The sequence below is a fragment of the Carassius auratus genome, chromosome 3, assembly GCF_003368295.1.
Source record: "Carassius auratus strain Wakin chromosome 3, ASM336829v1, whole genome shotgun sequence".
NCBI classification, from domain to species: domain Eukaryota; kingdom Metazoa; phylum Chordata; class Actinopteri; order Cypriniformes; family Cyprinidae; genus Carassius; species Carassius auratus.
The window spans coordinates 17,886,351-17,901,504 of NC_039245.1; the positions used below are offsets into that span (position 1 = coordinate 17,886,351).

General features: G+C 35.6%; 2 protein-coding genes across 2 annotated transcripts; both read left to right on the plus strand.

Moving 5' to 3' along the window:
- The first annotated feature begins 1,091 nt into the window (after positions 1-1,091).
- Positions 1,092-6,698, plus strand: LOC113049116 (menin-like). Its single transcript, XM_026211172.1, has 10 exons — positions 1,092-1,281; positions 2,089-2,560; positions 2,669-2,877; positions 3,467-3,595; positions 3,782-3,822; positions 3,941-4,028; positions 4,118-4,254; positions 5,099-5,237; positions 5,344-5,517; positions 5,601-6,698. Exons 2-10 carry the CDS (start codon positions 2,125-2,127, stop codon positions 6,099-6,101), a joined length of 1,854 nt encoding a protein of 617 aa, XP_026066957.1. The 5' UTR covers positions 1,092-1,281; positions 2,089-2,124; the 3' UTR covers positions 6,102-6,698.
- A 798-nt stretch (positions 6,699-7,496) lies between these two features.
- Positions 7,497-15,075, plus strand: LOC113049123 (mitogen-activated protein kinase kinase kinase kinase 5-like). Its single transcript, XM_026211184.1, has 10 exons — positions 7,497-7,639; positions 10,929-10,986; positions 11,382-11,472; positions 11,834-11,898; positions 13,086-13,141; positions 13,243-13,290; positions 13,773-13,818; positions 13,972-14,044; positions 14,798-14,929; positions 15,009-15,075. The coding sequence occupies exons 1-10, from the start codon at positions 7,547-7,549 to the stop codon at positions 15,073-15,075; spliced, it is 729 nt and encodes a 242-aa protein (XP_026066969.1). The 5' UTR covers positions 7,497-7,546.
- Positions 15,076-15,154: the final 79 nt, after the last annotated feature.

The window sequence follows — 15,154 nt, forward strand, 5'->3', positions numbered from 1 at the left end:
ATCCTTGACATTTGCAAAACAGTAGTGCATTTCTCAAAACAACTCGTACATAGCAAAACACCATGGATTACTGGCAAAAGCCATTCTCTTGCTCAAAATCCTTAGTTCATCTCTCAAAAATAAATATCTGTGTCAATGAACATGTCAGTGCCATCAGAATGACAAGTCCTTGTGTCATAGTTTATGGATAAGACAATCACTTAGTCATGTTGTCATTATAACAGTGTACTCTGGAGGGATGTTATGATGTAAACTATGGCAACATTTTGGATGACAGTTACTGTATTGAACAGTATGCCATATGCTTATGTATGCCATATAATCATGGATGATGAATGATGTGGAGGTTGTACAAGCAGTTTTGAGAATTTCATTTCTGATTTGAGAAATGCACCAAAGTGACTGAGAAAAACTGTAATAATGTGTAAAAAATTATTGACTTATACGATGAAAGACTAGATGTTTTTAGGGGTAAGACTATTGCACAGAAAACTATATAATACAGTTTGAGCAAAATGACATTAGCAACTGATAATGTACAGGAATCCGCATAATCAATTGCATGAATGTATAAAAGCAATCCGAACTTCTTCAAAAGAATGAGAAACTGGTTTTATGATGTGTATAAATGACATTGTGGAGGTTGTACGAGTAGTTTTGAGAATTTAATTTCCAAATTGAAATGCACCAAAGTGACTGAGAAAAACTGTAATAGGAAAACATGAGTCTGGACTTTGCATCAAATGTGATCTTCCTGCAACAGTTGAATATATTTTAATAAAATTATAAAAAGTAACTAAAAAATAAAATAAAAAAGCACTTAATCAGATCTCACTTCAGAAATTGTTAAATAAAGATGCAAGCATAGACATAATTCACAAACTATGTAAGTACTTCAAAGATAATGAACAGGATTTAAAGAATTATTATTTTTTTTGTAGCCTTTTTTGATTTTACCTAACGTCAATTCTCCACACTCCACTCCAGTAGGTGGCGGTATATACACCTAAAGCCTAAAAACGTCAAAGAAGAAGATGAAGATGATGAAGAAGAAGAAGATGACAAAGAAAACTACATTTCCCAAAATGCTTGTAGATAACAGGAAGCACTTTTTATTGCGCTGATATGATCACAATAGGAATAAGCAGTATTCAGTCGATGCAACGTTTGGACGTGCGGACACATTGTATACGTCTCAGGTATTTGTAGGAGCGTCTCTCTGTCTACTGCGCGGCAAAAGCAGGGGCAAAACAAAAGCATGTGGATATAATTTCAACAAAGGTACGTTATGTGGTAAGAATGAACCCTAGCGGCGTTTCATTGTCTAGAAAGTAAGGAGAGAACAATCTGTTCACTTAAAGCGGCCTTTATGCCGTAAAACACTAGAAACGGATAATATTGTATAAGCTAACTAGCTGCAGCATCATCATCACGCAGATGTCCGCCCAGACGCACATGAGATGAAGTTGCGTTGTTTTCCATGCTCAAATTTCATGCACTGTCTCCTTTTAGTTAACCATTCTAAACCACACTTTAGCATGCAATAATAATACTATATGGTTAACATATTAAACGAGACTAATGTCATGCTCAGCTTGTATTTTGTGCAAGCTGTATTTTGCATTTAAAAAAGATAGAAAGAAATGGTCTTACACGTGTCCCTGGGAATTCCCCTAGATTATGGCCACTACTTAAAAAAAAAAAAAAAAAATGTATAAATAAAACATAAATTGTTAATGCAGAACTAAGGTTTGTTTTAAAGTATTGTACTATAGTATCAGAAATTAACTTTTTACTCCTCTTATAGACATAGTCTAGTAAGCAAAGATTAGCCCATACACCTGCTCACACTATCAAAAAATTATATAAATACATTCTAAGTATCTACAGAACACACTGGGCTGAAATATGTTGATGAAAGCTTCTACTTGGACTTTCACAAAAAAATGTATATATATATATATATATATATATATATATATATATATATATATATATATATATATATATATAATATTGTGTATTTATTTATTAAGATTACACCATATTATTATTATTATAGTTATTTATGCATTCATATTTTTTAAGATTGAATCAGACTGGGATTGAACTCAACCACTAGCCATGGGGATTCGGTCGGCTCAGAAGAAGCATTTCCCTCTTCGGGGCATTGATGGAGTGGTGCAGCTTTTCGAGTCGGAGCTTAGCAACCCAGAACCAGACCTGGCCCTGCTGTCCCTCGTGCTGGGTTTTGTAGAGCACTTCCTGGCTGTCAACAGAGTTGTTCCTGTCAATGTCCCAGGCGTTCGCTTTGAACCTCTTAATCCTGACTGCCTCGACTCTTGCTTCCCTACAGTAGAGCTGAATCTTATATCTGCTCTCTACGAACGCTTCACCGCCCAGATTCTTGGTGCCGTGGACCTGTCACAGTACCGCAAACCGGCCGGCGGATCCAGCCGTGAGCTGGTGAAAAAGGTCTCGGATGTGATCTGGAACAGTCTTAGCCGGTCTTATTTCAAGGACAGGGCACATATTCAGTCCCTCTTCAGTCTCATCACAGGTAAAACTCCTGAAGTCTTTTGTATTTAGTGTATCTAATCAAATGGTAACATTTTGTCCAGGCAGACTCAAATAGCTTTTTTTTTTTTTTGCTCTCTGTTTCTGTAAGGCACAAAGCTGGACAGCTCAGGAGTTGCTTTTGCAGTGGTAGCTGCATGTCAGGTGTTGGGCCTGAAGGATGTTCATCTTGCTCTCTCAGAGGACCACGCCTGGGTGATCTTCGGCAAGGGTGGGGAAGAGACTGCAGAGGTCACATGGCATGGGAAGGGCAACGAAGACAGAAGAGGGCAGACTGTCAGTGCCGGAATCACTGAAAGGGTATGTAATATTCTATTATTCATGTTCACCATAACATATTAAAACACAGTTTATTAAAAAAACACCATGCCTACAGTAGCGTTCAATAGTTTTGGCTGAGTAGGAAAAAAAAAGTATATTTCAGCAAGGATGCATTAAGACATTTATAATAAGATTTTTTTTTTTTTTTAATAAATGCTCTTATGAGATCTCTGTTCATCCAAGTTTCCAGAATTTTTTTATCACAGATTCCAGAAAACTAAGCAGCACAACTGTTTTCAACATTGCTAATCATGAGTTATGTTACTTGAGCACCAAATTAAAATATTTCGTAAAGGATTATGTGACACTGGAAGTTCAGCCTTTCCATCACCGTAATCAATTACATTTTAAAATGTATTAAAATATAAAAAGTTATTTTTAATTATGCTAATAATAATAATAATTCACACATTACTGTTTTACTGTAATCTCGGAGAGCATAAGAAAAAAATGAATAAATCTTACAGACACTAAATTGTTGAATATTAGTGTAAATGTTAAACAATTCTTTAATTTTGGAATCGCGTGTTATTAATCTGTTCCTCATTTTATTTCCTCATCTTCTTAGAGCTGGTTGTATCTTAAAGGCTCCTACATGAAATGCAACAGGAATATGGAGGTAGCGTTCATGGTTTGTGCCATCAATCCGTCTCTAGATCTGCACACTGATAGCACAGAGTTACTCCAGCTCCAGCAAGTATGTCAAATTTAGTTTGTTTTACCACATAATCCTCTATTTCTTGCATTGTATTTCATCTCCATGTTATGTACTATTAACTGTAATTACATTGGCATATACATTATGTAAGCACAAGCATGCATATTTATCTTTCTATTGTCATTCAGACTCATGTTTTTAATGCATTTACTTTTTATCTCGCAGAGGCTGTTATGGCTGCTATATGATCGAGGGGATCTGGAGAGGTGTGACACACGTTTCTGATAAATCACAAATACAGAGAAGGGATGTAACTCATATGATTGATTATTGTATCTTGCAGTCTTTCTGAATGTTTGTTCTCTTGTATTGGGTGTTTTGAAGGTATCCTATGGCAATGGGCACTTTGGCCGACCTTGAAGATCAGGAACCAATGACTGGCAAGGAAAGCCCTCTCTCCATTCACCTCAAGGTATACGACTTTAGGTATATCAGAGTTATTTACAAGGTTGACATTATTAAAGACCTGATCTGTATTAATATTATTATTTTTAATTCCAGGCCGTCGAGTCAGCTAAAAAATACTACAACAACGAGCACATATACCCTTTCATGTATCTAGCAGGGTATCATTATAGGCACAGAAACGTCCAAGAGGCGTTAGGTTCCTGGTCAGAGGCTGCTTCAGTAATGCAAGAGTAAGTCAAGCACCATAGAAATCCGAATATCAAATGATATTGAATTTTAAGTTGCGTCTGATGAAGTAATAATCCGACACTAAACTAAATAAATGTATCTCCTATTTAATTTTACTTCAACAGCAGGGGGCAGTGTTTTATTTTTATTACGGTGTCATAAATTGTATTGTCAAATTTGTCTGTTTAAAACTTCTTAAATCTGAGTAAAGAGAAAGATTTATGTAAAATGGCTAAATGAATTTCTAAACCTAGAATGTGTCTATTAATGCTGCACAATCACGATTAGATGGCAATACGATAACCTCTCAAGCCTCTTGAATGCTTTAACTGAATGGAAAATGTGCCGTTTGCCAGCATTGTCTGTTTTGCCTCACGCTGTTTGTCTTTAGAAAGATCATTCCTGTCTTACCATTGGCCTTGGTCCCTGTCGGGAGAAACAATCTGTACTTTCCACCCTCTAAACACAGTGCAAGTGGACAGAGTACTAAAAATACTTTATTGTAATGTCCTGAAGGATGTCTGCACATAACATGTCTAGAACTAATGCTCACTCCCATCCACTTCCTTTTCCTGCTCTTCCTGTTTCGTCTTCCTTCATGACAACATTAGCTCCTATCCTCTGTCCTTCTGACGTGTTTTCATTTTGCTTGTGTTGCTTTGAACTATTTGCTGCATTATAAACAATGTAATCATCAGAAAGCATTGTTGATTACATTGTGTGTGTGTGTGTGTGTATATATATATATATATATATTAGTTTTTTATGGAATTTAATATTGCTCCAGTCAAGTCAAGAATAAAATGCAATATTTAATTCCATAACTTGTTTTTTCTTGGTCTATAGTTACAACTACTGCAGAGAGGATGAAGAGATCTATAAGGAGTTTTTTGACATTGCTAATGATGTCATTCCCACCCTCCTTAAAGAGACAGCAGCTGGTGCTGAGAGTGGTGGTGAAGGGGCTGATGAAACGGAAAAGGAGGTCTTGTTTAATTTTGCATAAAAAAAATACTTTTTTTTTTATTTTATTTAGAACATGGTTGTAAAAAATGTTTCTCTTGTCCTCTATTCATGCGTTTACCTCAAAGGACCCGCCAAGACAAGTAGCTGCTTTGTCTGCCCTTCAGGACCCAGAATGCTTTGCTCACTTACTTCGGTTCTATGATGGTATTTGTAAATGGGAAGAAGGAAGTCCCACGCCAGTGCTTCATGTAGGCTGGGCCACCTATCTGGTTCAGTCCCTTAGTCGCTTTGATGCACAGGTAAAATCCCTCGGTTTTTCTCCCTTTGAGGTTTCATTAAAAGGGGATTCATAACCACACTCTATATTTCCGCTCTTTCTCAGATCAGGCAAAAAGTGTCAATCATCACCAAAGATGCAGAACCAGTGGATGACGATGACCAATCCAGTGAAGACCTGCGTGAGGGGCGTAGACGGGTCCCGAGGCGAGAATCCAAGTTAGATGAACAAGCAGGACCATCATCTCCAAGTGCAACATTGCCTGCTCAAAATCCAGTGCCCAAAAAGGTGAGCGGAGAAGGAGGACGCAGACGTTCCTCTGCTAGCACTCGAGGTAAAGAGTCTGATGAAAAAAATGAGCCCTCGTCCCCAAGTCCCACTCCTTCTCCTACCCAGCCACCGATAGTGCAGGGCGGTCCGGTGGTGGTTTTCCACAGTGAGAAGATGAAGGGTATGAAGGAGCTGCTCTCTGCGGCCAAGATCAACTCTAGTGCCATTAAACTGCAGCTCACGGCCCAGTCCCAAGTGCAGATGAAGAGACAGAAACCCACTCCTTCTGGAGATTACACCTTGTCCTTCATGAAACGCCCTCGCAAAACTCTTTAGAATTACTCGTTTCTAGTGTTTTGTTTTTTTCACTTGTTCACCTGGAGTGAAGTTAATTTGTTTATTTTCAGATTGACTCTTATCAAATGTTTTGATAAGCTGATGCTGAGTTGAATTAAAATCATTACAAGTTGGAGTCAGAAAACCTATCATGCGCCAGCAATTATGCTTTTTGATTTTAATATAAAGTAATTTTATTGATTTGCCTTAATTTTAAATCATTACAATAAGTTCTATTAGATAGAATCCAAATTACAACAAGCCAAAGTGATTATATTTAGTTTTTATCAGGATTTTAGAAAAGATGCTATTCTTTTTTTCAGCTAACATTTTGTCTGCGATACAGTGAACCTATATTTGCTTCACAAGTCTAATGTGTTGGAAAAAAATGTTGGGATTCAGCCTGTATATGTAGGTCTTGCACTTGTTTTGTTATTGTCCACAGAACTGCTGAATTTCATATGTGTTCTCAATGTTATAGTGTCATAGTAAGTATCCTTTTGAAAAATGCCAAGTGCAGTGCTTCAGTTTAAAAAAGAAAAACTATTTTCTTGACGTGAAAGTGTATTTTCCTCTAAATAAACAACTTGAACAAAACAAGTGAGTGTTTTTACTGTCACCCATGTTGTGAAGGATTATTGTATGTAAACAGTTGCAATGTAGTCGCCCATTGATGCTCTGCACATGCGCAAACGCATTGAAGAGTATCGCGTCTGGTGATGGGTGAAGTCCGCTCGTGTCTGGGAATCGGTTCTTTAGAATAGTTCATTTCAAAAAGCTTTTTTAAAAGGTGAGTGTTTTACGTCACTGAAGTTCCTAGCATTCCACTGTGCTCAGTCAACGTTCCAATGAAGCCAGCCTTTGCGGTTTATTTTTGCGCTTCGTGTTTATTTCGTTTAGTTAAAATTATTTTTATTGCAACTCCACGTGCCCAGCTTCACATTAAAGATAGAATCTTAGAACATTTTCCAATTGCATTAAACAATACTGAAAGATAAAAATACTGAAAAAAATTGTACTTTTAAATAAGATTATATTTGTTAGAACCAAATTGTATATATTTTGTGAACGAGACGTGTTCGAAAGAGACAATTCTCGTTTACAGCCAGTCAGCGAATAGCTTAGAACTGCGTGGACCTGTTCAGTCCTATTCGTTAATGAATCGTTCGAACCAGTTTTGTGATTCATTGAAAAGATCCGACTCTGAATGCTTTCGGACATTCCTGCTTGTGCGCTTGTGTGAGAGAAACGAAGATCGTGATTGCCTGGTAAACTGGATGTGGACATGAAGTTTAGCTTTCGCTTTGCATTGAGTTATAGTTAAATCTATACTGTTTTATTATTAAATCCTTAGATGACGGCGCACCAGGATGAGACGAGTTTACAGCACATCAAACTGTGTGACAGCTGTCATGAATAAGTGAAACATACAAAGTGCTGCGGCCATGAATTCTATAGGAGTTTCCTTTTTAGATCCCTTGGATGATTATGAATTTATTCAACTGATAGGGAGCGGCACTTATGGAGAAGTTTTTAAGGTAAGAAAGAAATGTGTGTTTTATGTGTGTGTGATATATGTATATATAAATATATATATATATATATATATATATATATATATATATATATATGAATATATTAGCACAAAGGTTATTGTTTGGAAATTGCACGAAGTGTTTAAGTATGAATGTAATGTAGGACTGAATAACTTTTTAAGTATTACAAAACAAGGAGTGTAGGCCTATTGGAAATTATATCCATGGCATGTTTTTAGACATTAGTGTCATTATTATCTGAAGTACCAGTACCATGAATATGATAAATGTGATGATTCATGATATGATTATCATTCAGAACCATGTTAAATGTCAAAGTACCATCTGATAACATTTAAGGGGATCCTTGCTGATGCTCAACTGATGTTTCTTTACTCCGGTGTTGTTGTTGTTAATTTTCTTGTTTAGGCGGAATGTTTCAAGAAAACAGACATGATGTTACTTGACAAACTGGACTGTTTAGTTTTGTAGAATTCAAAGCATGTGTTCAGAGACACACACTCCATCCAACACAAGGAACTCAAACTGATGCACACAGACGGACATCCACATACGATTCACTTTTATTTTATTTAAATGTCTTTGTTAGGCCATCTAAGTATTTCCTCAATAAAATACGTAAAAAAAAAAAAAAAAATCATAGTTTAAAAATATATCATCGGATATAAAGTAGTTTGTGATTTTAAAGTAGTATATCTTTTGGTTTACTCAGAAATTGGACGTGAATTAAGAGCTATCATACTGAGACAACTGCACCATTAGAGGAATGTTACAAATCTGAACTTTAAAACTATGTAGTCCTCCCTACATAGAAAGAAGTTTGTACAAGCAAATATGTTGTTGTCTGTCTCTTTTATATGTGTTTGATAAAGAGGTTGTGTCACTCTTTTGTAGCCATCCCTAACACAGTCCACTTTATCATAAATCAGTGGGTGAGCCAAGAACCCTTACAAAACCCATCTTACAATGCACAAAGAATGCTTTTCTAGTGTGCTCTAGCTCTCTCCACTTGGACTCAGAAAGATCTCGAGATCTAAAAATATTTCATACTGAGAATATTTCATACGAAACAGTCTGTTTTGCGTTTGATGGACTTGTCAGGTCTATGCCAGCATAAAGAATAACAAGCTTTGGAGATTTCTGGTCAAAGTGTGGACAGATATCCAACCCAAAACCATTGTTCTTTGGATGTGGCTGCGTTATTTCAGGTTGCAACGTTAAACCATTAAGAGAACGTTGCACTGTTGGTTTAGTCATGACCGGAAGCTCTCTGGCATGCCCGGAAAAAACAACAGGAAGGCTGCTCAGTGAAGTTCCAGGTTTTGTCCAGAAATGCTTGATTTGTTATGTTTATGAGTAGCCAAAAGCAAAAATGGAGGTCCACCTTTTTTTGTCTGGTTTATATTCATAATAGGCCCAGTCATTACTATTAAACAATCCGCTCTGTATAGCACATATTTCATGTGCATGAGTTGCATGTTTACCGCAGTAGTTTACCCCAAAATGAAAATTTTCTTACAATTTACTCCCCCTCAGGCCATCTAATATGCAAATGAGTTTGTTTCTTCACTGGAACAGATTTGGAGAAATTTAGTATTATATCACTTGCTCTCACCAATGGATCCCCTGAATTGAATGGGTGCTGTCAGAATGAGAGTCTAGACAGCTGATAAAAACATCACCATACTCCACCAGCAATCCACACTACTCCAGTTCATCAATTAACATCTTGTGAAGAGAAAAACTGCATGATTTTAAGAAACAAATCCATCATTAAAGCATTTTAACTTTACTCTGTCACTCCTGTCCATAATACCTGAAAAGGTCCATCCCCTGTTGTCCTCTCACATCAAATCCACCATCATGTTTGTTTAGAAAAACTGTACATATTTCTTTCTTGATTCAGACGAGACAAAATTTTCATTGGAGAAAGCAATATTATGCAGTTTGAAGTTAGGTGTCTTTATGGATTTGTTCATAACAGACATGCATGCAGATTTTAGCTTAACAAGAGGTTAATTGATAGTTGTGTGGACTACTTGTGGATTATTGTGATGGTTTTATAAGCTGTTGGGACTCTCATTCTGACAGCACCCATTCATGGCAGGGGATCCATTAGGGAAAGCAAGCGATGTAAAGCGAAATTTCTCCAAATATGTTCCCATTAAGAAATAAACTCTTCTATATATTGGATGTACACTGAGTACATTCTAAGCAAATTTTGAACTATTTCTTTAATTCCACAGCTTTATGAATTTGATGAATCCTTGGCTAGGGGTATTAGTGGTTTTATAGTAAATTGATAGAATCCAGATGGAATGAGTGATTAACTAATGGTGCAGCATCATACGGTCTAGAACAATGAAGTACGTCAGCTCCCTGCAGTAGCTATAGGACAAGGTTACCGTCAAGGACACAGCAGGCTGTCACTGACACTTGGATATTTGTCATTAAGATGCCTGCTGGGTGAGCTGGATCTGTTCCTGGCTTTTCTACAACATCCCGAGCATTTCACCAAAGTAAACATGTCCTTAAAGTCGCGTTAGCTCATCTCTATATTACATTTGCTCATTTACATACATTGTGAAATGTTTATTTGACTACTAAGCCAGTTAAATGCTGCAGTGATTTTAGTATGGCTAATAGACAGCAATGTTCTGATAATTCCATTGAAATAAATAAATTTGTATTATAAATAATAAATCATAATAAAACAATTCTTCTTCCGGGTATTATAACTAATTGTTAAAAGTGTGAGGGAAATTAAAGCCTTTTATTTAGCAAGGATGCATTAAATTAAATATGTCATGGTTTCCTTCAAAACATAAAGCATAACAATAGTTCATAACATTGATAATAGTAAGAAATGTTTCCTGAGAAATGAATCATCATATTAGAATGGTTTCTGAATGATCAAGGCATCAAAACATTCAGTTTTACCATTACATTAATAAATTAAGTTTAAAAAAATATTATAATAGAAAACAGCTATTTTATATTGTAATAATAATTCATATTATTACAGTTTTTACTATATGTTTGATCAAATAAATGCAGCCTTGGTGAGAACAAGAGACTTCACTCAAAAAAATCTTACCAACCCCAAACATTTGAATGGTATTGACATATTAATATAAAACTTGCGCACAGTCACAAATGCATGCTGTATATCAAGAGTCATAATTATCCATTTTATAATTTGTATTGTTGTAAAAGACAGAGTGCAATCTGATTTCCAGTTCATCATGCAATATAATCTATTTTCTTTCAGGCTAGAAACATTAGGAGCTCAGAAATGGCTGCTATCAAAATTGTTAAACTGGATCCAGGTGTGTGAGTAGTTTTAAAGTGATACGTTTTTGACCAGATCACATTTACATATTGGGAGATTTTCATGCATCAGTGCTTTAGAGAACATACAGTCAACCTTTAGAAGTGTACGCAGTTCCTAACTAATCTCTCAAAATTAAAGGGGTTTTATTGGATCGATTCCTTGTATGAAGGATTTATATTATAATGAGCTCTATAGTTACACATAATTATAGTTCTCAGAAGACTTCATGGCTTGCACTAGTATTACTTTAAAAATGATTGGACTGCATTATGTCAAATTTGCCAATCACTACATTCTGAATTAAAATAATTCCAATATTTTGTGATAATAGACATTTTTTTCCTCAGTATATACTCTTTTTTTTTTCTAATAATCTCACTGCTTATTCAGGTGATGACATCACCTCCATCCAACAGGAGATAACAATGATGAAGGAGTGTAAGCACAAGAACATTGTGGCCTATTATGGCACTTACCACAGGTACAGTAATGTTTGTGCCTTGCCTGGTATTTCTCCAGTAGTTGTCAGGGCATAGAAAGGTGCATTCCACAGCATGTTTTATACCCCTACCAGCAGAGTTACACAATCAGATATGAAGCACAAATCACCCAGACTTGTTTAGTAGGATTTGTAGCACGAGGTGTGTCAGTACATGCTCTAGATGACTTGTGCATTCCCGAATATTATTTAAAAGGCATGCATTCCCACTCACAAGCTTTCAAAAATGTTTATGCCATTCTTGTCATGTTTGTAAGATATGTGTGTGCGCATATGCATCTATTGAAAATGTTCTGTGTGCATTGAATCAAAAGACCATGCTCTGAACTGTTCTACTTTTCAGGAATAGTAAATTGTGGATCTGCATGGAATACTGTGGGGGAGGATCATTGCAGGATATCTACCAAGGTATACAGTGAACAACACACAGTATTTTGTGAAAGCATTGAGATTATTGAAAATCATTGGAAAGAGTAATTATTAAGTACCTTAAAGGAATTTGCTGAAAATGTACTTATCCTCAGGCCATCCAAGATCATAATTTTATTCGAAGAAAAATATAATTACATCACTTGTTCACAAATGAATCCCCTGCAGTGAATGGGTGCCGTCAGAATGAGAGTCCAAACAGCTGATGAAGACATCACAATAATCGACAAGTAATCCACATGATTCCAGTCCATCAGTTAACATCTTGTAGAGGAAAAGGTGCATGTTTGTAAGAAATAAGTTTACTATTAATGTGTTTTTGCTTCTGGCCAAAATATGAGTTCATATTAAATCCAGTAATCCATAATAATGCTCCATCCAGTGAAAAAGTCACCCATCCCCTGAAAAAGTAACATATCCCCTGTTGTCCTCTCACATCAAAATTCACAGACATATTTGTCTAGAACTGTTTTAAGCTTTTTTCTTCTTCTTGTAAATGGTGCTTGATTTGTGCATAGTTCTCTCCTGATTCATACAAGACAACTTTTTACTGAAGCAAGCAGAATTATGGATTAAGGACTTGTATTTTAATCAGAAACAATGGTTTAAGGTTGAAAACATATTAATGATTGCTCTGGTAGTTACAAACATGCAGCTTGTAGATTACTTGCGTTACTGGTGGATTATTGTATCGTTTATATCAGCTGTTTGGAATCTCATTCTGACGGCACCCATTCACTGAGGAGGATCCATCAGTTAGATTGAATTCTAACTTTCTCCAAATCTGTTTCAATAAAGAAACAAACTCATCTGGGATGGACTGAGGGTGAATACAATTTCAGCAAATTTTCATTTCATAGGTGAAGTATTCATTTAAGCTTCTTAAAGTAATAGATCACTCAAAAATTACAATTCATTACTCGTATTGATACAAGCTCAAACAACTTTTTTTCTTTCTTTTTTTTTCAATTTGTATTTAAAAAAATATATACATAAAATATAATATATACATAAAAATATTTTCCATGAACCACTATACATTTTAGTCTCTTCCTAACAACAATTCCATCTCACATTTTGAGGTGAACTATTCCTTTGAGGGTTTAATGGCTGCATTTAACCACTGCCCTAGTTAAGAGAGAGTAAATATAATATGCCCTTCACAGTAACCGGACCTTTAAAGGAAAAACAGATTGCTTACGTCTGCAGGGAAACACTCCAGGTGAGGATAATTAATAATTTAAAAAGCTCTTTAGAGGCACACGTTTTTCACAATGACACATCTCTTCATTTTGAGAAGACTTTTGTTTTTGTCTTACCCAGGGATTGAATCATCTTCATGAGACAGGCAAAATACACAGAGACATTAAGGTGAATAAGGCTTTTCTATGAAATATTGTGCAATATTGTTTAAATATTGGGGTCTTTAAGATTTTTGAAATGTTTATGTTAGAAGTATCTTATGCTGACAGAGAGTGCATTTATTTGCTTAAAAATACAATAAAAAGTAATATTGTGAAATATTATTACAGTTGAAAATAGTTTTTTTTTTTTTTTTGGTGATGCAAAGCTGAATTTTCAGGAGCCATTACTCCAGTCTTCAATGTCACATGATCCTTCAGATATCATGATATTTTAGTGGAAATTGTGAAGCATTTTATTCAGGATTTGTTTGAAATAGAATTTGTTTGTCTTTTCTGTCCTTGCTGAATAAAAGTACTAATGTTTCCCTTTAAAATCATACTGACCTCAAACATTTGAATTGCATTGAATGATGGTGGCAATGTACTGTATTGTGATTTTTTTTTATGTTCAAATTGTTAATTAAAATATAAACCTCTCTTCTAATATAGGGAGCTAATATTCTTCTTACTGATCGAGGAGATGTAAATTGGGTAAGTGTTTTGATGTGTTATGAACCCTAAGTACGGATATACATATTCTACTCTTGGTTTAAGACACAGATGTTTGAAGCTGCACATTTTAGATTATTGTATCCCTCCCTTTCTCTCTATCATCTCTGTCTCTCTCTCTCTCTCTCTCTCTCTGTAGCTGATTTTGGGGTTGCGGCTGAGATCAGTGCCTCTGTTGCCAAGAGAAAGTCCTTCATAGGAACTCCCTACTGGTGAGCCATCTGCACAAAGATTTACCCTTTGAGTCCTGCAGATCACACAGTCTGGATTGTCTTGTTTTAAAACAATTAGCACGCTGTCCCTTATGATTAATGCAAAGGAATAGTTCACTTCAAAAATTTTAAAATTACTTAAATTACTTAAAAATTAAAAACTATAGAATATTTACTCTACTGCTCAAAGGTCAGTAAGGTTTTTTGTTCGTTTACTTTGGGCAAAGAATTGTACTTTATATGTACATTTGATTCAACAAAGATACTGAATAAAACCATAAACAATTTCCATAAACAATTTAAGATGCCATAACTCTTTTTAACATTGATAATAATAATGTTAAGCAGAAGAAAAAAAAAATAGGCATATTAGAATTATTCCTGAGGATCTGTGAAGGATCAAAAAAACACTTAAATAGAAAATCAGGTATTTTGGAATTGTAATAATATTTCATCATGCTACTGTTTTTACTGTATTTTTGATCAAATAAATACAGCCTTTAGGGAGCATAAGGCAGTCTTTTAAACATTAATAAATCTTACCAACCCTGAATAGGTAGGTGGGTGTGTGTGGGTGTGTGTGTGTGATTTTATATTACATTTAGCAGGTTTAATAACAATACAGAAAGAATGCATGATCCAAAACATTTCCATACGCTCAATGAATAAATTCACCCCTTTACCCTTTACATTTTCCTGAAAGACAATCGGACTGTGAAGTATCTAATGGAAATTTGTCTTTGTTTTTTTTAGGATGGCCCCTGAGGTGGCAGCAGTGGAAAAGAAGGGCGGATACAACCATCTGTGTGATATCTGGGCAGTGGGCATCACCGCCATTGAGCTGGCAGAGCTACAGCCACCAATGTTTGACCTTCATCCCATGCGGTCAGAATGACTCATTTATTTGATTTACGAGAACAGAAAGCATTTTTGTACTGAGTTTTTTTTTTTTTTTCTGTTGTAGTGCTCTGATGCTGATGTCTAAGAGCAGCTTCCAGCCTCCCAAACTAAAAGACAAGAGCAAATGGTGAGACTCAGAACCTCATAGAAAGAAATGACATTTCTCTTTGAAATGGAAAACGTAAAGAAAAGTGCAAGTTTTCCCGTGAG